At 61.1% G+C, this 25,441-nt stretch overlaps 1 protein-coding gene across 1 annotated transcript in view; it reads left to right on the forward strand.

Annotated features, from left to right (window-relative positions):
• The first annotated feature begins 500 nt into the window (after positions 1–500).
• Positions 501–25,441, forward strand: part of SARDH (sarcosine dehydrogenase) — a 38,758-nt gene continuing 13,817 nt past the window's right edge. Inside the window, exons 1-15 of the mRNA XM_075559842.1 lie at positions 501–634; positions 4,116–4,475; positions 5,303–5,481; positions 6,428–6,607; positions 7,735–7,858; positions 7,995–8,095; positions 11,012–11,116; positions 12,160–12,289; positions 13,679–13,765; positions 13,869–13,959; positions 15,008–15,149; positions 16,460–16,543; positions 18,122–18,235; positions 23,024–23,162; positions 24,936–25,049. Of these exons, the coding sequence (XP_075415957.1) occupies positions 4,145–4,475; positions 5,303–5,481; positions 6,428–6,607; positions 7,735–7,858; positions 7,995–8,095; positions 11,012–11,116; positions 12,160–12,289; positions 13,679–13,765; positions 13,869–13,959; positions 15,008–15,149; positions 16,460–16,543; positions 18,122–18,235; positions 23,024–23,162; positions 24,936–25,049 (1,921 nt within the window). The 5' untranslated portion in view covers positions 501–634; positions 4,116–4,144. The remainder of the gene's footprint in view (positions 635–4,115; positions 4,476–5,302; positions 5,482–6,427; positions 6,608–7,734; positions 7,859–7,994; positions 8,096–11,011; positions 11,117–12,159; positions 12,290–13,678; positions 13,766–13,868; positions 13,960–15,007; positions 15,150–16,459; positions 16,544–18,121; positions 18,236–23,023; positions 23,163–24,935; positions 25,050–25,441) is intronic.

Below are 25,441 nucleotides of genomic sequence, written 5' to 3' on the forward strand. Positions count from 1 at the left end.
CCACTCCTGTGTCACGTGCCCCTGGTGGATCCCTTCCCAAACAAAGCCTTGTTCTCAGGCTCTGGTCTCTCTTGGGAGGGGGCGCAATCCAATCCTCAAGGGTTCTTGTAGGAACACCGAGGAATTGGGGCCCAGGAATTCTTCTGGAAGGTTCTCCGGGCTGTGAGCTGCTGAGTGGGGGGCCTCAGGGGTGTTATCCCTGCCTCCATAGGGAATGGTGGGGAGGAGTCTTGTCCAGAAGTGGCCGCCACCCTACTGGTGTGGATGGGGGCTGTCCTCTGAGCCAGGGGCATGCTGGGGGCGCGAGGGCGCTGCCCAGGCTGTAGCTTGGTATTTACTCTTCCTCTCCTCCCTCAGACCCTCCCCCTGCTCCTCCCTGGACTTCCGTCCTCTGACTGGGCAGCCTGCAGACACCTCCCCCCTGCCCCCCCCACCCCCCGCCCCTCCAGGCTCTGGGAGTGTGGCCAGCAGGAGGGGCCCAGGACTGGCCCAGTAGGGGGGGAGGGGCTTCCTGCAGAGTGTCTGCCAGCCGCTGGAGGCCCGCAGAGGCTGGGGAGGGACTGCCGGCCTGGAGACAGCCTGGGGACCCTGCCTGGACGTGGGTGCACTGCCCGAAGCCCGTCAGAGCCCAGAGGTAGGGGCGAGGGATGCCCTGGAAGTTCCTGGAACACTCCAGAGCCCGCATGGTCAGGGTCAGAGACCTACTTCCCAGATGGAGAAACTGAGGCTGGGGACGGTGGGCAGGCAGGCAATGCAACCTCCTGTCATCTTTGGCTGCCCCCTGCCCCACTCCCTCCCTCCAGGACAGAGTGGGGAGGGGGGAGACTGTCGCCCGCCATCTCTCTGGGACCAGAGTGGGCAGTATCCAGCCGGCCAGTGACAGCGCCCCACACTTGAGTCCAAAGTCCAGATGGCCACTCTGTCAGAGCCCACGTTGGCTCTGTGCTGGGGCAGGGGCCGGGGGCTGGCACTGCCTGGGGGCAGGGATGCTGCTGTGCTATTCAGGGAGCTAAGCAGGCCAGGTCTGGCTGCCCTCATCCTCGCCCCCTCTCTGCCTCCCCATGGCTCCCCCGGGGAGCCAGCTAGCCCCTTCCCAGCCACCTGCTGGATGGAAAGGCTGTTTGTCCCTCACTCAGATCTGTAGTGACCCTTCTTGCTGAACAGGACAGATCTGTGGCAGCCAGCTGGACAGACTGACGGGTGACTGGGGACTCTTTCCGTGTCAGGGCCCCACCCCCAGGCTGTGCCTTCCCAGGAGTGAGGGGCGGCAGCACATGGAGCGCAGACAGGGACGCAGGGCTCAGGGCCAAGCCCACTGGCCGCTGTGGCCTCCCCCCAGGCTGAGGTGTCCTCATTAGTGGGTGAAGACAGACACTACAGGGGGCTGCCATGGGGCTGAGCAGGGGTCGGGGCAACCAGGCAAAGGTGGGACCGGGGCCAGGAGGGCAGGACGGAGGCCACTCGGCCCTCGAGGGCAGCGGGACTCCCTGGACACTCACAGGCATGCCCGGGTCTTGATTGTCTGGCACAGTGCCCAGCAGGGTGCAGCTTATGCCCACACTTGCTGCCCCGTACGCCAGCAGCTGCAGGCAGGAGCAGGCAGCCAGGCCCTGGGCCCCCGCCACCCCGGCTGTGCCTGTTGGAGAGATAAGGTGACTGGGGGGTTGCGGTGGGGCACGGCTGGCATGGGAGATGACTTGTCCTGGTTACCCGGCTGTTAACGGCATTCAGGGCCCTGCTGGACACTCCCCACTGTGGGTGGGACACAAGGTCGTTGGCAGCTGGGAAGTGGGGCAGGCTGGACTCCCCTCCCTTCTGGGGGGATGGAGGTAGGTCTTGCAAGGTGGGCATTGTCTGGATCTGCCCGTGGATGAGGCTGATCCCTTCCTGGGGCTGCCAGGACCCCCACTGCTCGCAGGCCCCATGGACTGAGTCACTCAGCAAGGGGCACTGAGGGGGTGTAGGGGTGGGGGTAGGGCTAGGGACCTCAGACACCCTCCAGGGAGCACCCCGTGACCCTCTTCCTGGGGAAGGGCCTGCCAGGGCCCCTCACCGTCCTTCCTACCCCGTCTGCTCTGAAGCCCAGAGGTCCAGCCCCAGATCAAGGACCACCCCTTGTCTGTGCCCTCCGATGCCTCCCCCCTGGGCCTGGGGCCCAGAGCTGCAGAAGGCGGGAGAGAGGTTCAGGTTAGAGCAGCTGCTTGGGAAGGGGCCAGGGAGAGGGCATGGAGGCCACGGCCAGCCGATGGCCCCAGCCCGCCCCTGGGAGTGTCTGGACTGGCAGGGGCGAGTGGCAGCTTCCTGGCCCACAGCCTGCACTTGGGAGAGTCTGAGGGAGGAAGGAGGCACCAGGCCAGGGCAGGCTAGGTGTGCAGGCCCAAGTGTGCATGCTGAGAACGCCTTTTGAATTCCCACCCACATGGGCTCAGAGGACAGAAGGCATGTGCAGATGCCCCTAGAGGGGGTAGTCCTGTCCTGTCTGCCACCTCTGGGCAGAAGGCCACAGGAGGGTGACCAGGTAGGAGCAGTCTTGGTGGCCTGAGAGCCACAGAGGGGCAGGCAGGGTGGGGTCAGGCTGAACCAGCCAGCCCTGAGTTGGGCACCACCACCAGGGGGTCAGGAAAGGGGCAGGAGAGGGCAGCTGAGTCAGGTGGCCACTCACCTTGCTGGGCAACTCTGAGCCCGGGCTTGTACTCTGTGAGATGCAGGTGTGGTCCTGGGAGGACCCCCAGAAATGGTTTCTGTGGAAGCTTTGTAAGTGCTGAGGGGGGGTGGGATGTTGGAGATGCAGGGAGCAGGGTTACCTGAGCAGAGGTACAGGTCCAGGGAGCTACTTTCATGAGCGTCAGCATAGGCGGTGATGCTTCTGCAAGGTGCATGTGCGCCGTTCCCCCCCCTCCCCACAGTGTGCGTGCCTGCACCTTCTCCCTGGGGACATTCTACTGTCATTGATGTTGCTCCTGAACTCTGGTATGGGGACTATCAGGTGGCCCTGAAGGGGTGGAGGCTGATATATTGAGATGCTTATAATCTCAGGATCCCCCCCACAGAGTTGATGGCCAACTGCACCTGGAGGGTGGACCTGTCTATCCCCCCCTGGGATGGCCCTGCTCCACACCTTCCCCTCTCTGCGCCTTCTCTGTCTTCTTGGTCCTGAAGTTGGCTTGCTCACATGACTCCATCCCCAATCCAGGCCCTTCCCCTCCCCTGGTCCTCTGCGTGCCCACTCCTGTCCCTCCCTGGGCCCCCACATCTCACCCCAAACTTGACTGCAAACAAGAGACGGTGCCTTGCTCTGCTAGGGCTGGTAGGCAGGTGGTGGCCTCTTCTGGATCCCATGCTCCCATCATGCTCTCGACTCCACATCCTGAGGGTCACAGGGACCCTCTGTCTCCGGGCTTCTCCCTCACCCCCTCCAAGCTCAACAGTCACTGTGTCCCTGGGCCCCAGGCCCAATGTGTCCTCTGCAGGAGCCTCCTCTGCCCCTGAATGGCCCTCTCCCAGCTTTGTAACCTGTCCCCTCTGCGGCTGAGGGACTTACTCCCTCCCTGGTCCCCCCCCCCAGGGGTCACTACAGAACTGGGCACCAGACAAACATCAGGGAATGAATCAATGAACACGTGGATGAGCAATCCAGTGAGTGACTGTATGAGAGACGGAGTGCGAGAGTGAAAGAGGAGGGTATGCCGGGAATGACTGCACCGGTGACTGAACACACGAGCGAATGGATGAGCGGATGGACAAGTGAACAAGTGAATGCGCGGATGAATGGATGAGCGCATGGACAAGTGAACAAGTGAATGCGCGGATGAATGGATGAGCGGATGGACAAGTGAATGCGCGGATGAATGGATGAGCGGATGGACAAATGAACAAGTGAATGCGCGGATGAATGGGTGCCTGGATTCATCAGTGGATGACTGCACCAATGACTGAATACATGAGCAAACATTGCGGGAGTGAATGAATGAACAAGTGAATGACCAAAGAAGGAATGAATGCATGCATGCATGAGTGAGCTAATGGACAGATGAACGAGGGAAGGCGACAGGAAGGAGCACCGTGCTGGCATGCGCCCTGGCTCCCACTAACCCCCCTCTGTGTCCCCTCCACAGCACCCTGAGGTGTTCAGGCCGGAGTCTCCATGGCCTCTCTGAGCCGGGCCTTGCGTGTGGCCTTCGCCCGCTCTCGGCAGAGTCCCTTCCAGGGTCTGGGGCTCTGCCCCTTGAGCAGCGCGGCCAGACCCCCTGCAGAGAAGAGTGTGCCATACCAGCGGACGCTGAAGGAGGAGCCGGGTGGCTTGGAGGCGGCCCGAGGCCCAACTCGGCCCCTGCCTAGCACAGCCAGCGTGGTGGTCATTGGCGGGGGCAGTCTGGGCTGCCAGACCCTGTACCACCTGGCCAAGCTGGGTGTCAGCAACCCTGTGCTTCTGGAGCGTGACCGGCTAACCTCAGGGACCACTTGGCACACGGCAGGTAGGGCCCTAGGGTGCTGGTAGGGCGAGAGGGGCAGGGCAGAGCTAGGGGCCAGGACTGACTTGCAAAACCAGTTCAGGGTTGGTAGACTCAGGCTGCCAGTGGAGGGAGGGGGTCACAAAGGAAAAGTGCGGGGTGCACCGCTGGCCAGGGCAGATTCAGGGAAGAGTGTGAACGCAGCCTGCTGGCCTGAGCTGGACATCCAGGCTCCTGTCTTAGTGGATGGAAACCCCTCCCCCACCGAGCCACTGTGGACAGAGTGCATCCATGGGGAACTGAGGAGGTGAGGGGTACAGGCAGGGTCCTCCATGCCCACCAGGGACTTCTGCAGTACCCACCCCAACTGACCTGGCAATGTGTATTAAGCACCTACTGTGTGCACGCCCCAGAGCACATGACCACCTGGCTCTCCTGCCGGTCTCTGGGGTACACACTCCCAGTGTGGCCAGTTCCAGCGGCCACTGTGAGGCCACTGACCACCGAGTTACCACCAGTTCCATAGCCCCTAGGGAAAGTTGGCAGCCTCTGCCCTCCCCCACGACTGTCTCCCTTCAAGCTCACACCCTCCAACTTCCTGTCCCCCTTACCCACTGATCAGGGGGTGGGCCCTCTGTGTCCCTGCAGTCCAACTCCCAGAGGCCAAGCCCACCCCGAGGGGTGCACCCTGTGAGCCTCCCCAGGCGACCACACTAAGACACAGCTCTGACCCTGATATCCCCAGCTCAGAACCCGCGGCTCCCGACGGCCTGCAGAGACAGTCTGGGCCGGACCTGCTGCCCCCCTTGGAGAAGGGGGTGCAGTGGGAGATGACGCCTGGTCTCCCCCAGGCCTGCTGTGGCAGCTGCGTCCCAGTGACGTGGAGGTGGAGCTGCTGGCCCACACGCGCCGCGTGGTGAGCCGCGACCTGGAGGAGGAGACGGGGCTGCACACGGGCTGGATCCAGAACGGGGGACTCTTCATCGCCTCCAACCGGCAGCGGCTGGACGAGTACAAGCGGCTCATGTCGGTGGGTGCGCGCTAGGGGCTGGGGGCGGGTCACGCGAGCAGGGGCCCAGGGAAGGCTCATACCCCCTACCCGAGATCTTGAGGCCCTGCTGGGGCAGACGGGAAGGTGCTACTTGCTGAGACGCGCCCCTGACTTTGTGGGAGCCATGGATTGGGCACCTGGTGGTACAATGGTCAAAGCGCTCGCTCAGCTGCTAACTGAAAGGTCGATGGTTCGAATCTACCAGCTGTCCCACAGGCTCCGTTCGCGCTGGAATCGCTTCTCTGCACTGGGTTTGGTCCTGGGGGTACCTGGGGGGAGGGGCCGCAAGCTGTGAGGCAACGACTGGGAGCCCACCGTGGACTCTGGGGACACCAGGTTTGGGGTCTGCTTCTCATCCCCCACCAGCTCATCCAAAATTTATTGCACAACTTTCTCAAGTGTGCAATAAGTAGCAGGATGAGAAAGTTTGGAAAGCGAGCTTGAAGAAAGAGTGAGCACGGCTGTGGGGACGTGCTGCCCACAGGCTTGCTGGACGCGGGGTGGCCTCAAACCCTTTGTACAAAATGCAGCATGTGTCAGGCCCGTGGTTCCTGGGCCCAGGTCCCCTCTCGGCCCCTCCACCACACTGGCCCCAGAAACTACTGCTGTGCCCTCCGCTGATCCCGATCCCCGGTGACCCCAGTGACCCTGTGACAGAGCAGCCCTCCCCAGTGTCTGAACAGCCCAGGATTTGACGGCTGAGCCACCTGGCTCCTGAGAGAAGCTATCACCACCCATCGCTCAGGTCCCGTGCTGACCCTGCTGCTGGCTCCGGGGGCAGGGCCAGGGGGTCAGGGGTCCTGGCCGGAGTTCCAGGAGGCACCTGGCCAAGGCTTCCCGGCATTGGAAGGTGGGGCAGAAGGGGCCCTGAGAGAGGGCCTGGGGAAAGCTTCCAACGGCTAGTCATTATCTCTGGGACCCCTAGCTGGGCAAGGCCTATGGCGTGGAGTCCCACGTGCTGAGCCCAGCGGAGACCAAGGAGCTGTACCCGCTGATGAACGTGGATGACCTCTATGGGACTCTGTACGTGCCGCACGATGGGACCATGGACCCTGCCGGGACCTGTACCACCCTGGCTAGAGCCGCCACTGCCCGAGGAGCCCAGGTACTGGGGCCTGGTCCTCCTCCTGCCAGCCCTCGTCCCCCTCCCCGCTCCGTGGGCACTCAAGCACCTCTTCCCCTGGTGGTGAATGGCTCCGCTGTGAGCCCCCTCTGGAGTTTGTCTTCCTGGATCTCAGTCACAAACACACACAAGCATTGAAACAACAAGAGAAGCCACGGGCCCCGGTGCCTATAAATATCAAGTTTCTACACTACGGCATGAACCTAACATTTTTTAAAAATCATTTTATTGGGGGGTTCTTATTACAGCTCTTGTAACAGTCCATCCATCCATTGTATCATGCACATTTGTACATATGTCACCATCATCACTTTCAAAACATTTCTTTCTGCTTGAGTCCTGGGTATCAGCTCCTCTTTCCCCCTTCCCACCCTCGTGAACCCTTGATAAATGATAAATTATTATTATTTTCCTATCTTACACCATTTGCCACCTCCCTTCACCCACTTTTCTGTTGTTCGTCCCCCCGCCGACAGGGTTGTGGGGTGCGGTTATGTCGATCATTATAGATTGTTGTTTTCATATCTCACACCGACCGCTGTCTCCCTTCCCCCATGGCTTCTGTTGTTCTCCCTCCTGGAAGGGGTGTGTGGTTATGTGTTGATCATTGCAATTGGCTCCCCTTCCTCCCCTCCACTTCCCCCTGACCTTCTGATATCACTGCTCCCATTCCTGTTCCTGGATTCTGTGTATCGAGAGCTTTAGCTCCTGTCTGTACCTGTGCACATGCTCCGGTCCAGCCCGGAGTGGGAAGCAGCACTGGGGCCATGACAGCGGGTGGTGAGGGAGCCCCAAGGAACCAGAGGACTCTGGGGCGATCCATCGGTGCTCGAATGCACCCTCGTTATCTAGTCCCACTTTACAAGATGAAGCTTGACCGACCCGGGATGCCTCCAGGGTGGTTGATTGTGTCCAGCAGAGGGGATGGGTCCACTCCACTGGACGTGTCCACCTGGCTGGCACACCACCTATGGCTGCCCCACTGCTCTGGGGCTGAGGCTGCCCCCCAGCTCCCACCGAGGGGGTGGGTTGTCTGGTGAGAGTGGGTGCTCGAAACCCGGGGGAGCCCCAGACCCCAGAGGACACTGACAGCAGCTCTCTCGGCCCAGGTCATCGAAAACTGCCCAGTGACCGGCATCCGAGTGCTCACGGACGACTTCGGGGTGCGCCGCGTCGCAGCCGTGGAGACCGTGCACGGCTCCATCCAGACGCCCGTAGTGGTCAACTGCGCAGGTGGGAGGGCGGCATCTTCCGCTGCCCCTGCCCAGCCTTTCTGGGCTGAGGGTGGGGCCCAGGTGGGCCTGCAGGGGTCCTGTGGCCTGCCATCAGGAGGGCTGTCCTGAGCAGCGGCATGTGTGCTCCCCTGCAGGAGTGTGGGCCGACGCAGTGGGGCGCATGGCTGGAGTCAAGGTCCCCCTGGTGGCCATGCACCATGCCTACGTGGTCACTGAACGCATCGAGGGCATCCAGGTGAGCCAGGGCCCAGGTGGGTGAGGGCATCCAGTTGACTTAGGGCCCAGCTGACCCAGGGTTCATGTGCTGCTGCCTGGGCCACGGGGATGGCTGTGGGCGTGGCTCTGAGCCCCGGCCCAGCGAGGTGCAGGCTGCATGACTCACACGGGCCCAGTCATCTGTGAGATGGTGGTCTGAGATGCCAGAGAGCAGCGGAGGGTGGGTGGGGTGGGGGGGCCTGATGCCACCCTCTGGCCTGGAGCAGGGCTCTCTGGTGCCCAAACCGTGGCCCCAGCCTGCCCTGCCAGGCTGGCTTTCTGCAGCGGCCTGAATGTATGAGTACTCATCTTAAACTCCACCCTGAACTGATGGGCATGCAGGAGCCTTTGATGGTCTGCTTCCCAACCAGACCCTGGCCTCACTCGGCTGCTCCATGGTCTCTCCCTCAGACGCGGTCAGTTTGAGTCCTCTCTGGTCACGTCCATGAGTAGCAGGTGGTTGTTAAGTCCTGGGAGCCCTGGGGGTCTGTGTGCTCCCCCATGTCCTGGGGAGCACTGGCCCCTGCCCTCCCTCCCTCCCTCCCTCAGGGGCCGCAAGAGGAAAGGGTGGGAAGTGGTGGTGATGTGAGTGGTGGGCAGTGAGACAGACAACCCCAGAGGAGGTGAGGGGTACTTACTGGTGGGGCTGGGGCAGGGACAAAGCTCAGAGGATAATGGGCAGTTGGAGGGGTTGGTGGGCCAGCAGGGTGTCAGAGATGGGGCATGATGGTCAGTATAAGGACTGAGGGCAGATGGGCCTGGTCAGTATATGGACAGAGGGCAGGCAGGCCTGGTCAGTATAAGGACAGAGGGCGGGCAGGCCTGGTCAGTATAAGGACAGAGGGCGGGCAGGCCAGGTCAGTATAATGACAGAGGGCGGGCAGGCCTGCTCAGTACATGGACAGAGGGCGGGACGGGTCTGATTCTCCTTCCCCTGGCTGGCTGTGCGGGCTGGCGCTCTCCCATGCACACGGTCCCCCATGGTGGATGGTGCTCCAGCAGGCCTGCTCAGTGCTAGGAGAGGCCCTTGACTGCTGAGCCGGCTCTGGGCACTGCCCCCGACTGGCCACAAGGTGGCACTCTTTGGCTGCAGTCAGCTCTTGGTGGGTCCTGGGCTGGACTGAAGGGCAGGTGGTGGACAGGTCAACACAGGTTGTATCCAGAGCTGGGACTGAGGTCCACCAGTGCCTGACCTTGAGGCATGGAATCCCAGGTGGGAGCCTTACACGTCGGGTGATGGTCCTCTCGTGAGGCTGAGCTCAGGTTGGTCCAGGAGCAGAGGGGCCAGCTTCCAGACCAGAGCTCTGAAACTTCGCTGGAGGAAGTGGGGGACTGGGGCGCAAGGTTCACATGCCCCATCCTCATCCAGAGGGTCACACAAGGGTCTGGGGCCTGGGCCGCAGGGGCTCCACACACAGCTATGGGGGCTGAAGTCGGGTTTAGGGTGTCAGCAGGGCTGCCCTGTGCCCGCCTCCCTAGGCGAGCCTGGCATGTCCCTGCCATGTCACCAGTGTCATCAGTCCGTGTCGTCCTCTTTATGAAGACACCCCTGGGACAGGTCCCGGTGCCAGCCAGCGGGACTCCCGACAAGTCTGGGGAAGACCCCACAGCAGCGCCAAACACGGACAAACTCACAGGCACAGCCACAGCCTTGGGACACATGCTGACCCATAGCCAGGGCTCCCCCACGGTCACTCACGGCTGGGCCAGGACCCTCAGCACAGAGAGCAGTATCATGTCAGGCAGGGCCTTTGTCTTCAGAGCTCAGGGGCACGAACATGCCCTGGGAGCCACTGCCCAGGGCTTCCCTGCCCGCCCCCTCTGCACGCCTGGTCAGGAGGTCCCTGGGCATTGGCAGCTGGGTGCCCACAAGTGCTCTGGGCAGGCAGGCTCCATGCCCATCTGGGGCCCAGACCTGAGCCCCAAAGCCCCCGCGTTCTTTGTGGGGAGTCCAGATTCTGGCGTTGAAGGGCCCTGCTCCCTGTGGGCCCTGGTTTCTGCAGCTCTGGGGCTTTCTCAGCATCCCCTGGCTGGCTGCTGGGTCCTCCCAGGCCGCCCTCTGCCTTTCTGTAAGACACCCCTCAGGAGGGCTTGTTTCTCCTCGGGAGGAAGATGAGGATTTCTATTCCCGAAGAGTTCCGGTCTTGTACATCCTCAGGGGCAGCTTCCCGCGTCCCGTGGGCGCACTGTGAATCAACATCGACTTGACGGCAGAGTGTCTGCTTGTGCATTAGGCTTGACCCCGGCAGGGCGTCCACAGGCCTTGGTGTGGCGTGTCCCGAGACCGCCCGTCTCAGAGTCCTGCCTGTGGTCTGTGACCATCTGGCTGATCTGAAGCTGGAGAGGGTGGGCTTCTTAGAGCAGCACCCTTTGCTGTGGCCAGAGACCCCTCTCCTGAGTCTCTTCCCTCTTGGAACCTGGAGCACAGAGCCTGGAGGGGGCGGGGCAGAGCCTGGAGGGGGCGGGGCAGCACCTGGGTTCAACCCCCTGAACCTTTAGCCAACCTTCCTGTGTTCAGCCGGCCTGCCCTCCTCAGCTATGGGGGTCCCATGGAGAGTTTGACTCATCCTGTTCCTCACCCTAAACCTGAGCGACGTCTCCCTGTCCACCAGAAACGTCCATAGATGTTGGACCACCCCTGCCCCCTGTCACCTCACCTGCTCTCTGACCTTTGTGGGTACACCTCTCCCTGCGCCCCCTTCTTCCCACCCCTTGGCTGTTACCTATGGGGGAGGGAGACCTGATTGAGGAACATTTTCCAGTGCTGAATGTAACAGAAACCACATCCGTGCTGTCTTCAGGGCCCATGACATGAGCGGGTCAAGGTCCCCTCGTAGGGGAACGGCTGGCCCCGGCCCGGCCTGCTGACGCCAGGCTCCGGCACTCTGCCTTTCAGAACATGCCCAATGTCCGAGACCACGATGCCTCTGTGTACCTCCGGCTGCAGGGGGACGCCTTGTCTGTGGGCGGCTACGAGGCCAACCCCATCTTCTGGGAGGAGGTGAGCAACTGGACCCTGGGGGCATTGTGAGTTGGGCAGGGGGTGTGCAAGGCACTTCCGAACACCTCTACCCACTGGAATGTTCTAGCCACACACTAAAGCATGGCTGGGGCAAGCCTAATGGCCCCACAAGGGAGGTCAAACCCCATTTTCTCTGCCCCCCACAAGGGGAACAGCATCCAGGGTCAGAACTGTGCCTGAGGCCCCGGGAGTTGAGGGACTGTGGGTCGGACGCATGCTGACTTCAGAGGATGGGGCACCATCAGGGTCACTGCCCCCGCGCCCCCCTCCCCCAGCTGCAGCAGTCTCCCCCCCAGGCCCGGGGACCCCAGTTTAGACTCCCTGAGTGCACACAGCCGCTCTGTCCCTATACTCACAGTGTCCATCCGTGCTGGTGGCCACGTGACCGGGGAGTGTCCAGCTTTCTGGGAGGGGGGCGTGATGGGAAGTAGTGTGCGCTGGGTGCTGTGTTTGGGGGCACACAGATGGTCACGTGTCATGGACTTTGGGGTTCCTGATCTGCACCCTGAACAAGGTTGGCAGGGTGTGAGCAAGGGGGAAGCTTGGGGTGGGAGGGCTGCCTGTGGCCTGGCAGTCAGGGCGGGCTTCCTGGAGGAGGTAGTCAGGGTGGGCGTGACCTAGGAAGAAGGGATGGGGGTGAGGCCCCAGGTCCGCTGCAGCATGCCCCTGACTGATGTCGTGGGGGAGGCCGGCCAGACCCGGGAAGAGCCTTTGTGCCAGGCAGTGGGGCCCATGGCAGCCTGGGCACAACAGGGCCAACATGGGGATGGAAGGAGAGGAGGAAGCAAGTGGCCAGGTGGACACTGAGCCAGGCTGGGGGTTGGTCTGTCCAGGAGAGGACACACAGGCCTGCTGAGGGCCTGCCATAGGGGAGACAGGCCTGGGGGACCTGAGGTACTGCCCCAGCCCCTGTCCTGGCCCTGCTTAGCCTGCCCACCCTGTAGAGGCCGAGGGGAGGCCAGGAGCAGGCTCTGGGCTGCTCCCGGCGGCCACAGGACATGGTCTCCACTCCGCCCACACAGGTGTCAGACAAGTTTGCCTTTGGCCTCTTTGACCTGGACTGGGATGTGTTCACCCAGCACATCGAAGGTGCCATCAACCGGGTGCCCGTGCTGGAGAGGACAGGGGTCAAGTCCACAGTCTGCGGTCCGGGTGAGTGGGGACTGTAGCTGGGCGAGGACTCCTGGGGATGACTTCCGGCATCCACAGCGCCACCCTCACTCAGGGGCTGGCCTCCAGCCTGGCAAAGGTGACCTGGCACCACTGGGGGGCACAGCTCAGGGGGTGGGGGAGCAGACCACCTGGCCTCGCCATGGAGAGGGAAGTTGTGGTCATGGGAGCCAGGCTGTGGGAAGACATGTCTGGGCCCAGGGACTCCACCTACCTGGAGAAGCACCCAGCTCCCTACCTTGGTTCCGAGTCCCCTCCCACCTGCCTCTAGTCCTCCAACCCTGTCCCCCAGCCCCACCCCCTCCTGCAGGGGCTGAACGATTTGCTCTAGGACCCCTGACCCCTGTCCCCCTGTCTAGGCTCCATCAGCTCAGATGCTTCCCTGAAGCTTTCTTGGTCCCCCTCACCCTGAGCCCCAGCCCCCACCTCTACACCCCGCTCACCCTTAGCCCCCCACCTCTAAACCCATCCCCCTGAGCCCCAGCCTCCACCTCTACACCCTGCCCCCCCTGTGCCCCTTGCCCCACCTTGTTATCTTCCTGCAGCCCTCTCGTGTGGATCTGGGCATTGGCTCGGTCTCAGGGGCTTGGCCCATGATGGGGGGGCTGCAGATGCTAGTAGGGCTGTCTAACTCACAGCCCTGTGGAGCAAATACATCACCCAATTTTACAGGTGGGAAAATGAAGGCTCAGCAAGCTCAAGTGCACTCTGCTAGTAGGGGGCAAGTTCACAGGGTTCAAATCCAGACCCCAGGCTGGGGAGCCCCTCTGCTGCCATTATGCCAGGCTCCCCTGCTGCGTGGTCTGGCTGCAGAGAGGGACCCAGACGCTCGCTTCCAATCAAGCACCAGCAGTAGTTGAAGCAGAGGGCTGTCAACTGTGAGGTCGGTGGTGCGAACCCACCAGCGGCTCTGAGGGAGAACAAGGAGGCCGTCTGCTCCCGTAGAGGCAGACCATCTCAGAAATCCTGTGGGGGTGGGGCTACTCCATCCTAGGAAGCTGCTCTGTGTCTGTGTTGGCATGGTCATGACAGCAGCAGGTTAGGGTTTGGGGACGGGCTTTGAGTCAGAGCTGGGTCTGTCCTTGGGGGGCTTTCAGTCCAGTGTGTGGGGGTACTGGGACAACATGCAGGGCAGGAGGCAAGCATCCCTTGTTGGTAGGTGGACGGATGGGGACCCTGTGACTGGACAGGCACACCAGGGAAGCTCCCTGGAGTAGGTGGCTCTTGGGCTGGGGTTGGAGCAGTGGGGGGGCGGGTCTGTGTGAAGGAGGCACCTGCAGACTGCCGTCTTGACATGTTCGTTCTCTCTGGGGAGACCCGCTCCTCAGGTGGGTGCAGATTGGGGAGACTTACCAGGCCCATCCCTTGCAGAATCCTTCACGCCCGACCACAAGCCCCTGATGGGGGAGGCGCCTGAGCTTCGAGGCTTCTTCCTAGGCTGCGGCTTCAACAGTGCAGGTAGGTAGGTGTGGCTGCAGTGCCCAGAGACTGCGGGGCTCAGGGGATGGGGGGCTCTGGGGCTGACAGGAGACTGTGACCCCCACTTTCCCCCACCCCCCAGGAATGATGCTGGGTGGTGGCTGTGGGCAGGAGCTGGCACACTGGGTCATCCACGGACGGCCCGAGAAAGACATGTATGGGTATGACATCAGGTGAGTGTCCCCTGAGCACACAGATCAGGACAAGTCCTCCCTGGAGTGGCAGAGGCAGCCAAGGGCTGGGAGAGCCCCTCCCCCGGAGGTCGCAGCCCCTCCCACTGTCCTCCACTTTACAGAGGGGGAAACTGAGGGGCAGAGGTCAGGAGTGTGCGCTCCATGCCTTCTGGCAGGGTGGCCGGACTCTGTCGGACTCGCTGTGCCGGCACGGGCTGCAAAGGACTGTGGGAGCAAGTCCTGGAGGCTGTGCACATGGCAGGCACCCAAGGATGGGGGGTGCACCTCCCCTTACTGGGTGGGGGCCAAGAGACCTGACCTCACATCCATGCATAGCTGCTCCAACCTGACACAGTCCTTGAAGGAGTCCCCCCTCCTCTGTGTCCATGCCTCCCACCGGGCGAGCTCTGCCCACCTTTCATGGCTGGGCCCTCCAGACTGGGTCAGCTCCCTCCTGTGTCCCCTGTGTGCAGTCATGGCTCTCACCCCTGCCCGCCCCCAGACCCACTGTGGGGAGAGGGAGAGGGAGAGGGAGAGAGAGAGAGAATTTTTAGGGGGTTCTGATCCAAACTTGTTGCATGTGAGCAGTGGTATGGAGCTTTGGCTGCCTGCCTCACCTGGTGGGAGCTGGGCCCCGTGTGAGGAGACTAGGCAGGGGCAGGGCAGAGCAGTTCTCTGGGCTCCAGTCCCGGCCTCCCCAGAGCTTCCATCATGCCATCCCAGCCCCTGCACCCTCCTCACCCCCAACTCTGCTTCTGTGCCCACCTGTGACTGCTGAAGTGTGGGGACAAGGAACCCACAGGGGTGGGGGACACCGAGGTCCTGTCCCTGGCACTGGCACAGCTTTGGGCCTATCTGGGCTCTCCCACTAGCTCTCCTGGGGGCCCAGGGATGGGGTCTGGTCCATTGCCTCTGACTGCTGACCTGGGAGAACGCCTGTCTCTGGATGCTGCCACCACAGTGCCCTCGGGTTCCCTGTGTCGGGGGCTGGATCCCCTGGTGCTCCCCCGTCATGGTCTCCAGGTGCTGACCTGCCCTCCGTCTGCAGGCGCTTCCACCACTCACTGACTGACCACGGCCGCTGGGTCCGGGAGCGCAGCCATGAGTCTTACGCTAAGAACTATTCCGTGGTCTTCCCCCACGACGAGCCCCTGGCGGGACGCAACATGCGGCAAGACCCCCTGCACAAGGTACCTGCTCCCTGTGCCTGGGGTGTTGGGGGACAGCAGGGCAGGAGAGGCACTGGGGCCTGAATGTCCCATGTGCTTGCTGAGTACCCCAACAAGCCAGACCTCGAGCCTGGGCTGGGGACACATTGCTGAATGTGCAGGAAGAGGCCCTGCCTGGGGACACAAAAATGTAGGTGACAGAAAAGGCAGGAGGTCACACGTGCTGTCAGGCAGGTGGGAACAAGTCTGGGGTATGTCTGGGTAAGGTCAGGACAGAGTGAGGAGCAGCTAGCCAACAGCATGCTCCCGAGCCCAACTGAGATGCCCTGCCCCACCCCACCCCCATAAACTCCTACATATATGGCAAAACCTACTGTCTAGTGCCCTTCTCTGGGGCCTGTGCTGCATGGCCACCAAGGCCCCCATAGTCTGGGGGCTCCTTCCCTGGACTTCCCCCAGGTCCTGGCCCTCCTCCTGGCTGGTCAGCTCCCTGGTCTTCCACCTCTCAGGAGCACAGCCTCTCTGGTTTTCAGAGCCCAGCCCCCACAGCTCCTGAGAGGGTATTGGGATGTGGAGGCAGCAGCAGGTATTGAAGCTGAGCCTCCCTCTTGGGGGAGGGGGCAGGAAGACCTAGGGCAGGGTCCAGGCTGTCAGTGGTCAGTTCCCAGACCACCTGGACTGAGGGTTTCTGGCCTGACCAATGGTCCAGTCCACTTGAGCCCAGGGTCTCCCTGACCAGCCACCTGTTGTCACTTACGTTCTGAGCACCCCGCCCCTCCCCCTTGTGAGATGATGCTGTCAGGTTTGCCAGGTGGGGCGGCTGTACCTGCTCCCCGCAGAGGCCCACTCCATGGCATTCTAAGTGTTGGCAGGATACTTGCCCCCCTTAGACTGGGGGTTCCCACTCAGAGGAGACCCGACTGTGTGTGGGGTCCCTAGAGGAGTGTCCTTCTGAGGCCACCGTGCACCTCTCACTGGGGTGGGATGGGCACTCACACCTGAGTTGGGCCTCCCAAGAAGCCTGGAATCACTGAACCCCAGGAGGGACATATTGGGGTCACTGAGTGCCAGTGTGACCACAGCATACCCTCTCTGGGGTCAGGAGGCCACCTGCTGTCAGACAGGTGTCCCTGCTTGGTACAAGGCCATGTGGGCTGTGGGCTGGTCAGGGTTTGTGGACCTCCTGCCCAAGTGCCCTCAGGTTTGAGGGGCAGAGTGGGTCAAGGGTTCCTGAAGCTGCTGCCTGCGGGGGCTTGGAGTGTTGCGGGTACCAAGGTGCCTGTCGGAGGCGTGGAAGGTGACGTCCTCTCTCCCTCGTCCCTCTCTCCCAGGAGCTGCTGGCTCGGGGCTGTGTGTTCCAAGAGAGACACGGCTGGGAGCGGCCCGGATGGTTCAGCCCCCACGGGGCAGCCCCGGTAAGCAAGGCTGCCTCGTCCAGCCAGGGGGACTGCCCACCAGCCCAGAGGTCTGCCTGGCTACAGTCCATCTCCCCTGCCCTTGCCCTGCCTGACTGCCCTCCTGCCCCTTGGAGCCAGATCGGAGCCTGGGTTAGGGTTGATGGTTTTGTGACAGGAGACGACGCCCTGGCCCCATCTGCCCATCAGAGCATGGCACCTGCCTTGGGGCCATGCTTCTCCAGGTACCGGTAGTCCCACCCCCACAGTGGGGGGCTCCACAGCCAGGATCCTGTGGGACCCAGACACCTGAGCCCATGCCACGGGGTGGGGGGTCCACATTAGAGGTAGCATCTCCCAAGCCCACTTTTGTGTTTTTTGGCAACTATACCTACGAGTTTATACACGTGGGAGGGAGTGTGATTTCTGGGGCTAGTTCATAAGCGGGGGCTCACTGGCTGGCTCTGGGTGGCCGGGAAGCTCTGGGCTCTGCCAGGATCCATCCGGCAGCTGCCTGCCTGAGTGACTCTGGGGAGCCCTGGGGCTCGTCTGTGGGCTTACCAATCCCTTTTCAGTTCAACACAGCTCCTGTAGTTATAGCAACCAGGTCCCCTGAGTTCCAGGGCCTCGGTGGGCGACGGCAGCCTAGTCGCCTCCCAGCTGTCAGCCACTGTCCCCTGTCCCCACTGGCCAGGGTCACAGAGCCCCCGTGATGAGGACACTCAGTGGCCACGGGGGGCCGGGCTGAGGGCCCAGAGAGGCTGTCTGGGAAACCAGGCCAGGCAGGACTCTGGATGGTCCCCAGTGCTCCCTCCTCCCTCAAGGCTAGCTGGGAGAGGCCTGGGTGGGGGACTGGAGCACCCTCTGCTGCCCCATCAAGGAGTGGTCCTGGGAGGAGCCTGGAAGAGCCCGAGCCCCTGACCCTGGACCAGGCAGCAATGTCCCTGCCGGAGGCCCAGGAGTCCACTCCCTGCAGAGCCTCTGCAGGGCTCGGCGTCACCCACTCTGGACTCTCACCTGGGAGCTGGTGATGAAAGGCAGACAGCTGCCCCCCTCTGTGGGTGCGCAGCGAGGGAGGGCCTTGTCAGCGGGAACAGACCCTCAGAGCGTCTGCGAGACGGTGAGGGGGGAAGCTGAGACCGGTAGGGTGAGGGGCCAGCCCTGGAGCCCCTGGTGCTGTTCCACCCAAGTTCTGCCTTGATCTTGAGGTGGTCCAGTGCTCTGTGCCTCAGTTTCCCCAGTGTAGACAGGTGACGTCACCATGGCAAGAGCAGCTGCTACCATCCAGGCTGTCCCCCCCCCCCTCCACCCCTTCCTTTCCCTGCTCAGGGTTGGTCTGGGACCCCCAGCTTCCCCAAGTCCCTCCTTCCAAGTCCTGAACCCGCCCCACCCTCCTGGCACCCCACCAAGGGGTACTGACCGCTTACGGAATGCCTGCCCCATCACTCTGTGAGGGCGGGACTGAGCACAAAGCCAGCTCACGTCTGTGTCCCCAGGACCCCTTCAGGGTCTGCCAGCCGGTCCCTGGCCCTGTATGTGCATGGGCGGGAAGGCGGGCGAGGCCGGTGACCCAGCGGTGACAGCGTGCTCTGTCCACAGGTCCTGGACTACGACTACTACGGAGCCTACGGGCACCAGGCGCACCAGGGCTACACCTACAACAAGCTGCTGAGCGACGAGTACACCTTCCACTTCCCGCCCCACCACGAGGCGGTGAGCACCCTGGGCCTGGGGGAGCCTCTCGTTCTGGCCCCTCCCTCTATGCCAAGGCGGGGCGCAGGCAGAGTCCCCTCTCCGAGCAGAGTCTGAGCCGTGTACCTCCCGGGACGGGGCTGTGAGGTTAGGGGAAAAACAACGCCCACAGCCTGCGAGCCACGCCCCGGCCACGCCCCTGCAGGAAGGGCCTACCTGTGCCTCTGGCCACGCCTCGGCCACGGCCCTGCAGGGCCTACCTGTGTCTCGGGCCACGCCCCGGCCACGCCCCTGCAGGGCCTACCTGTGCCTCTGGCCACGCCCCGGGAAGTGTCAAGGCTGACTTCCGGGGCGCTGCTGCCTCCCTGAAACTGCTCGGGAATGCAGCTGAGGTTAAAAGCTGCCCCCTTGAGAATTAAGGGCAGGCTTGCAGAGCGCATCAAGGTTTACATCCAACAATTCTCCTCGCCTTGATTGTACGCTTTGGCTGCCCGCCCTCCACGCACCCACTGCTCCTTCCACCTCCGCGTCTCCGGTTTCCAACTTTGACGTGGGCTTAGCGCTGCTGCCCCTTGCGCTCAGACGGTCGGCCGGCGATTCCGAGGCATGTGTACTGGTGCAGCTGTCCTCCTCCGTGGTTGTTAGGGGCCGTGGGGCGGTCCCGCTCCCAGGCGGAAACAAAAGCGCCGTCCAGCGCCATCCACAGTCGTTCTTGGTTTGCGCTCGTGGTCCGTCCATCTCCTTGAGGACCTGCCTCTTGAGTCCCCCTATTAGACCTATTAGGGTTCAGCTCCAGACTTAAAGGGGGACAGACGGTCTTCAGCTCAGGTGTCCCAGCAGCCTCTGCCTGGCCAGGAGCCTGGTCTCTTTTACGATTTATTCCACATTCCCTCGGGTTGGTGCTGATGCACAGCGGCCCTCCAGGACAGGGTAGACCCACCCCTGTGAGTTTCTGAGATTGTCACTCTTCCCAGGAGCAGATCCCCTTCGCCCTCGCATGGTGCGTCTGGTGGCTCTACTGCCGGCCTTCGGAATCGCAGCCCCACTTGTAACCACGCGGAGCTTTTAAGAGTTTTTGTAAAACTTGAGCAAAGGCCCCACTTCACGTTGCACGGAGGGTCACGCCGCTGGTCCTGGGGGTTTGCTGCCGGAGCACGGCAGCTTGTGACTGGGTCGGCTGGGAGCCTCGGGTCCCTGGTTGCAACTGAGTTGACTAACCCACAGCCACCCACGGAGGCCCAGTAGAGCTGTCTGCAGGGCTGCCTCAGACTGGTTTGTCACAAGCAGACCTCTAGGAACTGCCTTCCAAGGTGTCTCAGGGGTGGGGTGGGGGGTGGGGTTTGGAACTCTGACCTTTAGCAGGTAAGCTGGATAACCATGTTTGCCTTTCTGGTGGCCAAACTGGTAAGCAGGCCTGAGGGAGCAGGAGGGTGCATGCCGCAAAGCCCACCTCCCACCGAGCCCCTCTGGGTAGTGGGGTGAGCCTAGTGTGTCTGAAGTCGGCTGCTTCTGGCCCTCGGGGACTCGGGGGCTCAGGGAGTGCCAGTCGGCTCGTGACCAAGACGCCCGAGCAGCTCTAAGGCGTGAGTCCGTGCCTGTTTCGAGGCTGGTAGGGTCCCCAGCCCAGCAGATGAGCCTCAGCTGGGAAGCCGGCTTTGGCTTTGGTCTGCAGCCCTGGCTGCCTGGCAAAAACTGCTCCCGGCTCAGAGCAGGGGCCGGAAAGGCCGGGGCAGCTGCAGGAAGTCCGTGGCGCGTCCAGGGTCGTGGGGAGTGAACAGACACCACGGTGCCCTGAGCATGTCTGCAGCACTGGCCAGTGTCTGCGGTGAAAATAGGCTCAGCACCGCGACCTCTTGAATGGGCCTCAGAGGGTGTGTGTGTGGGAGGTGGGGGGTGGGGGGAGGCCGCTACCTGTCAAGGCTGGGGAGACTTGGAGGGGCCACAAGAAGGCCCACATCCACTGCCCTCAGGTCCATGCCGACTCTCAGAGACCCTAGAGAAAGCCGGTTGAAATGTCCCTGTAGGTTTCCGGACTGTCACCCTTTCCGGGGCCAGAGGCCTTGTCTTTCTCCCGAGGAGCAGCTTCGAACTGTGGACCTTGTGGGTTGCCGCCAGCTCGCACCATTGCCCCATCGGGGCTGCTTGGAGGGGACGATGGCTCACGGTGGTTACCTCACTGTCCTGGCCAGAGCCTCCGGGAGGTGCTGACAGGCACTGGAGCTGGCCGCTCTCAACGTGCTCCTGGTCTTAGGACCGCCCTCCATCTTTGGCTGCTCTGCACGTGGGCTGCCCCCTCGTCAGGCCCAGGAGGCTGCTCCCATTCTTCGTCTGCTGTGTGGCCTTTTCCATCAGAGATGGTGCTTTACTGCGAATCCCTAGAAGCGGCCAGCTGTCTTCTGTCAGCATGGTCTCCAAACCTGCTGCCACCGAGTGGACTTCAACTTGAGACTGCAGGACGGACAGGGTCTAACTGACCCTGGGGGTTACAGAGACTGGAACCTTTAGGCCAGTGGTCCTCAACCTTCCTCATGCCGTGACCCTTTCATACAGTTCCTCATGTGGTGGTGACACCCCCCCCCCCCACCATCACATTATGTTTTTCGTCACAGTCTGTTTCTCAACAGTTCCACTGGCGTACAATTCACGCGCCATACAGTGCGGTGGTCTGAACGCATTAAGGAAGAGCCGTGTCATCGCCGACACAGTCATTGAGAACATTGTCTTCATTCTTGGACCTGTTATCGTACGCCAATGGAGCTGACAGCAAACTGACGAGCGAAAGGTCCTGCAAGAAAAGCCCAGGCCCCTGAGACCAGAAGGACTAGATGGTGCCCACGGACCACTGCCCCCGACCGCTCTGACAGGGAGCGCCGGGGAAGACCCCGGGGAGAGCAGAAGAGAATGTGGACCAGAGCGCAAAGTCGTGAAGGAGACCAGTGGAACCCTCAGGACTGGGATTCTCAGACACCCTCCAAGCCTGGAGCGAACCTCACCCCGCAGATCAACCTTCAGCCAAACAACAGCCAGGCCTCTGGGGTCAGCAGGGCTTGAATCGACTTGAGGGCAGAGAGGCTGAGAGGAAGGCCCGCAGTCCTCAGGGCCGGCAGCCACCACCGCGCCAGGAGGAACTGTGTCAAAGGGCCGTGGCATTAGGAAGCTTGAGAACCACTGATTGAGAGGGAGCATTGTCGACTTGTTGAGAAATCGTTTCGGTAACGTCCGCGAGCCATTTGGTAGTACTAATCAGAGCAGCATCAATCTAGCCAGTGGTCCAGAATTCAGAGTCCTCGGAGAATGGGCAGACACAGGAAAGCCTTTCAGACTGAAAGACATGGGAGGGTCCTTACCCAGGTTAGAAGCTTCGGTAACTCAACACCATTTGACAAACCAGCGAGCGTTCGGCTCACACAACCCACGTGCCCTGCCTTTGAGTGGAGTCTGCTTCATAGCGAGTCTGGAGAACAGGAAGAACCGCCGTCCCATGACTGTCACTCTGCAGGGGAGCAGAAAGCCCGTTCCCGCCTGAAGAGCGGCAGCAGTTTCTCCCTGCTGCGACCATGCAGGTTGCCTAGCCCAGTACGCAACCACCGTGCCACCAGGGCAGCTGGGGCTCAGACAGCGGGCACACATTTCAATAGCGTCACTCACTGAGGCAAAACGATGTCTGCAGGACTGAGACATGTCACGCGACCCCCGTTTGGGGCTCATTGTTGTGCCGGGGCGGGATGTGGATCCCCTTTCCTCTGCGGCTGGAGAGCTGATTTTGCAGGCACCATCTGTTGAAGAGACTCTCCCGTTCCCTTGACTGGTTTAATTTTTTGGGGGTGGTCTTTGTTAAAGATCAGCTGCTTGGCAGTGGGTGCGGGTGTTTTTTGGGGGCGTCCATTCTGTCCCGTGGTCTGTGACCCTATCATCTCACCAGTACCACACGGTGGGACCGCTGTGGCTGTGGCGGGGGTTTGGCGCAGAGGGAATTTTTAAGTGATGGATTCGGTCGGTTTTCTTGTTAGACGTCGCTTCAGCTCGTCGGTTTCTCCTTGGGTCAGCCTCAGTGAAGTGTGTCTTGCCCGCTGAGGGTTCAGCTCTCTAGCTTGTTGTGCTTTCATTTCTGTAAGTGGGCGGTGGGTCCTCCATTGTTTATTATTTCCAGAATGTCTCTCTCGCCTTCGCCCTCGCCCTCTCTGCCACACTCTCGTGACCCACTTGGCCAAAGGTGTGTCAATGTTCTTTCTTTGGAAATCCGAGTTTGTTGATTTTCGCTCGTGCCTATTGTCTCGGTGCCTTTTCAACCCGGCTACGTCCTTCCGACCGCGTGCTCTGGCCGGAGCGGGATCTTTTGGGGAGTGTTCGAGGTGGAAGGTGAGGCCACGGGCCTGAGCGCTCTTGCTGTCATTAATGCAGGTCTGTGGCACACAGCTCCCCCGGGGAGCGTGGCCTCAGCCCCCCACTCTGGAAGTTTCCCGGTCGTCCCGCTAATGTCCCTGTGGTTTCTTTTTTGAGCTAGTGCTGATTGGGATGGTGGGGGTTCTTTTCCACTGGTTGGTGTGTTTCTCACCCTTGTCGTCAGAGAAGGCTTGGTTTGAGGTGAATCCTTGTGACTTTGGGGCCCCTAGTTAGCGTGCGATCCCTCGTGGAGCATGTTCTGAGTGTGGAGACGAGCGTGTTGGGGCGTGCTCCAGAGCTGAGCTCCAGAAGATTTCCTCCGAAGAGGGCTTGGGAAAGAGGAGCGGGAGGGAGCAGCAGCGCCACTGTCTTACGGAGAATGCCTAGGCCAGGCCCCTCACGTCTCTCCCGCGCTTGGGCTTCCAGATCAAGCAGGAGTGTCTGGCTTGCAGAGGGGCTGCTGCCGTGTTCGACATGTCCTACTTCGGGAAATTCTATCTGGTGGGACCAGACGCGAGGAAGGCTGCAGACTGGCTCTTCTCTGCTGATGTCAGTCGGCCCCCAGGTACGGAATGCCGGCATCCCAGTGCCAGGCAGGCTGGCCACTGGCCCAGGTACCGAGAGATGTTGACCAGCCAACTTCTTCCTTTCCGGGGTCCTGCCTCTCACCCCAGCCTGGGCCTCTCTGTCGAGTCCTCTCTGCCCAGGGCCTGCCCTTGCTCAGCACCAAGCCCCAGGCCCAAGGACCTCGCCATCTTCTTCCATCCTCCCCACCCCCACTCCCCAGCCATCTCTCCACCTCATCACCTTTCCATTGGCTTCATTAATGACAGAACAGACTCAGGCCGCTGACTCTCATGTCTCCCAGGAGGGGGCAGGGTGATATGCACATCTCCCTTCTCTTCACCAATCCTCCATCTTATTCTCTGATAAGAAAACCTACCTATCACCAGCCAGGTAATCCACCAACTGACCCACTGACGCGCAAGTACAGCTTCTATCCCTCTCTTTAACCCACCTGCTCCCCACTTTCCATCCACCCTTCTATCCACCTATCTATCCTTCCATCCACCCACCCACCATCTACCCTTCCATCCGCCCATCCATCCTTCCATCCATGTATCCATCCATCTACCCTTCCGTCCACCCACCCATCCATCTACCTTCCATCCATTCATCCATCCATCCATCCATCCATCCACCCTTTCATCCATCCACGTTCCATCCACGTACTCCTGTATGCAGCAGACATTCGCTGAGCACCTGCCATGACAGGTGCAGTGCTAGGTTCTGCAGTGACTAAGACACGAATTTTGTACCTAAACCTTCTCCATGTGTTATGGACAATGGCTGGGATGGCAGGAGCCAGTGGGAAGGTGTTTCAAGAACACGGGTAGGGGAGTGTGTTAGTGCTGGTAGACCAGAGAAACAAATCCAGGGAGACTCCAAGTCAGATAAGAACGAGCTTTATATACTAGAGCAATTATGCATTAAGAAAGCATGCCAGCCCGTCCAGTCCAAAGCCATAAGTCCGATCTTAGCCCACATAACCAGTACCAGTCTATAAATTCCTCTTTAGACTCACGCAACACTTGCAATGATGCCAAATGCAGGAAGATCACAGGCCAGTGGGTGGAAAGTCTTGTGAATCCAGTGGTGGTGGAAGCATCTCAGTGCTGGCAGAGGTCTCCATGTGGCTCCTTCAGCTCCGAGGCACTGATTACCATCAGCCTGTCTCCATGTGGCTTGTCAACAAGAATGTCTCTCTGGGAGTGACCTCCAGCTATCTCCTCCACACCTCCAAAAGAGGTCATTAAGCTTTGACCTGATTGACAGGCTGACTCCACCCCTTCTTTCTTAATCCTCTCAAATTGACGCCAGATGATGTAACTACGACAGGGAGGGACGGAATAAAGAGGAGCTGATCTCAAAGGGCTCAAGTAGAAAGAACATATTTTGAAAACAATGATGGCAACATCTGTACAAGTTCGGTTGATATAACTGATTTATGGATTGTTATAATATTTGTAAGAGCCCCAATAAAATGATTTTTAAATGCCAAAAAAACAGTAGGAGAGTTTAATATCAAATGATCAAATTATTAAAAAAATTTTTTTTAAGAAGAAAGACACTCCCTTCCAAATCTTCCCTCTCCCCATGTGACAATGCCGGGGGCCTCCTGCCTCTTGTTGGGGACATTTTGTCATAATGGAGGGTTCTTCCGAGTCACTGACTCATCCTGCCAAGTGGTGGCCAGCCTCTGTGGTGACTGTCCCCTAGGACAAGGGGCTCAGCCCTGCTGTGGTGGCCACGTGCTCTGATGTCTTCCTGTCCCCAGGCTCCACCGTGTACACCTGCATGCTGAACCAGCGGGGAGGCACAGAGAGTGACCTGACCGTCAGCCGGCTGGACCCTGGGCCACGGGCATCCCCGCTGGCCCCCGCCTTTGAAGGTAAGAGCAGCCTCTGGGGGCACAGGGACCCTGTGATGGTGTGGCCTCTGATGGCAGGGTGCGGGAGCCTCGGTCCTCTCTGTAATGACCTCCCGTGCCCACTGTGGTCAGGGCCGGGGAGATTAGGGGCCTCGCCCCCACTAACTGCAGGCTTGGTGCAGACAGCCATGCTGGAGCACGGTCAGGCGGTGGTTATGCCTTTGAACCTGTCTGTACTGAGGCGGCGTGGGCGGGCACTGAGCCTGGGGCCCTGCCACCCACTCACCGGAGCTCCTTTTACCTCCCTCATCCATTCTCCACCAGCTCTCTCCGTGCCCGAGTAATTCCCGCCGGCCTCACGACTGGAAGAGAGCTAGGCTGATACCTAGATGCTCTCTGCAGTCCCTCCACTT

The sequence above is a fragment of the Tenrec ecaudatus genome, chromosome 10, assembly GCF_050624435.1.
Source record: "Tenrec ecaudatus isolate mTenEca1 chromosome 10, mTenEca1.hap1, whole genome shotgun sequence".
Taxonomy (NCBI): Eukaryota; Metazoa; Chordata; class Mammalia; order Afrosoricida; family Tenrecidae; genus Tenrec; species Tenrec ecaudatus.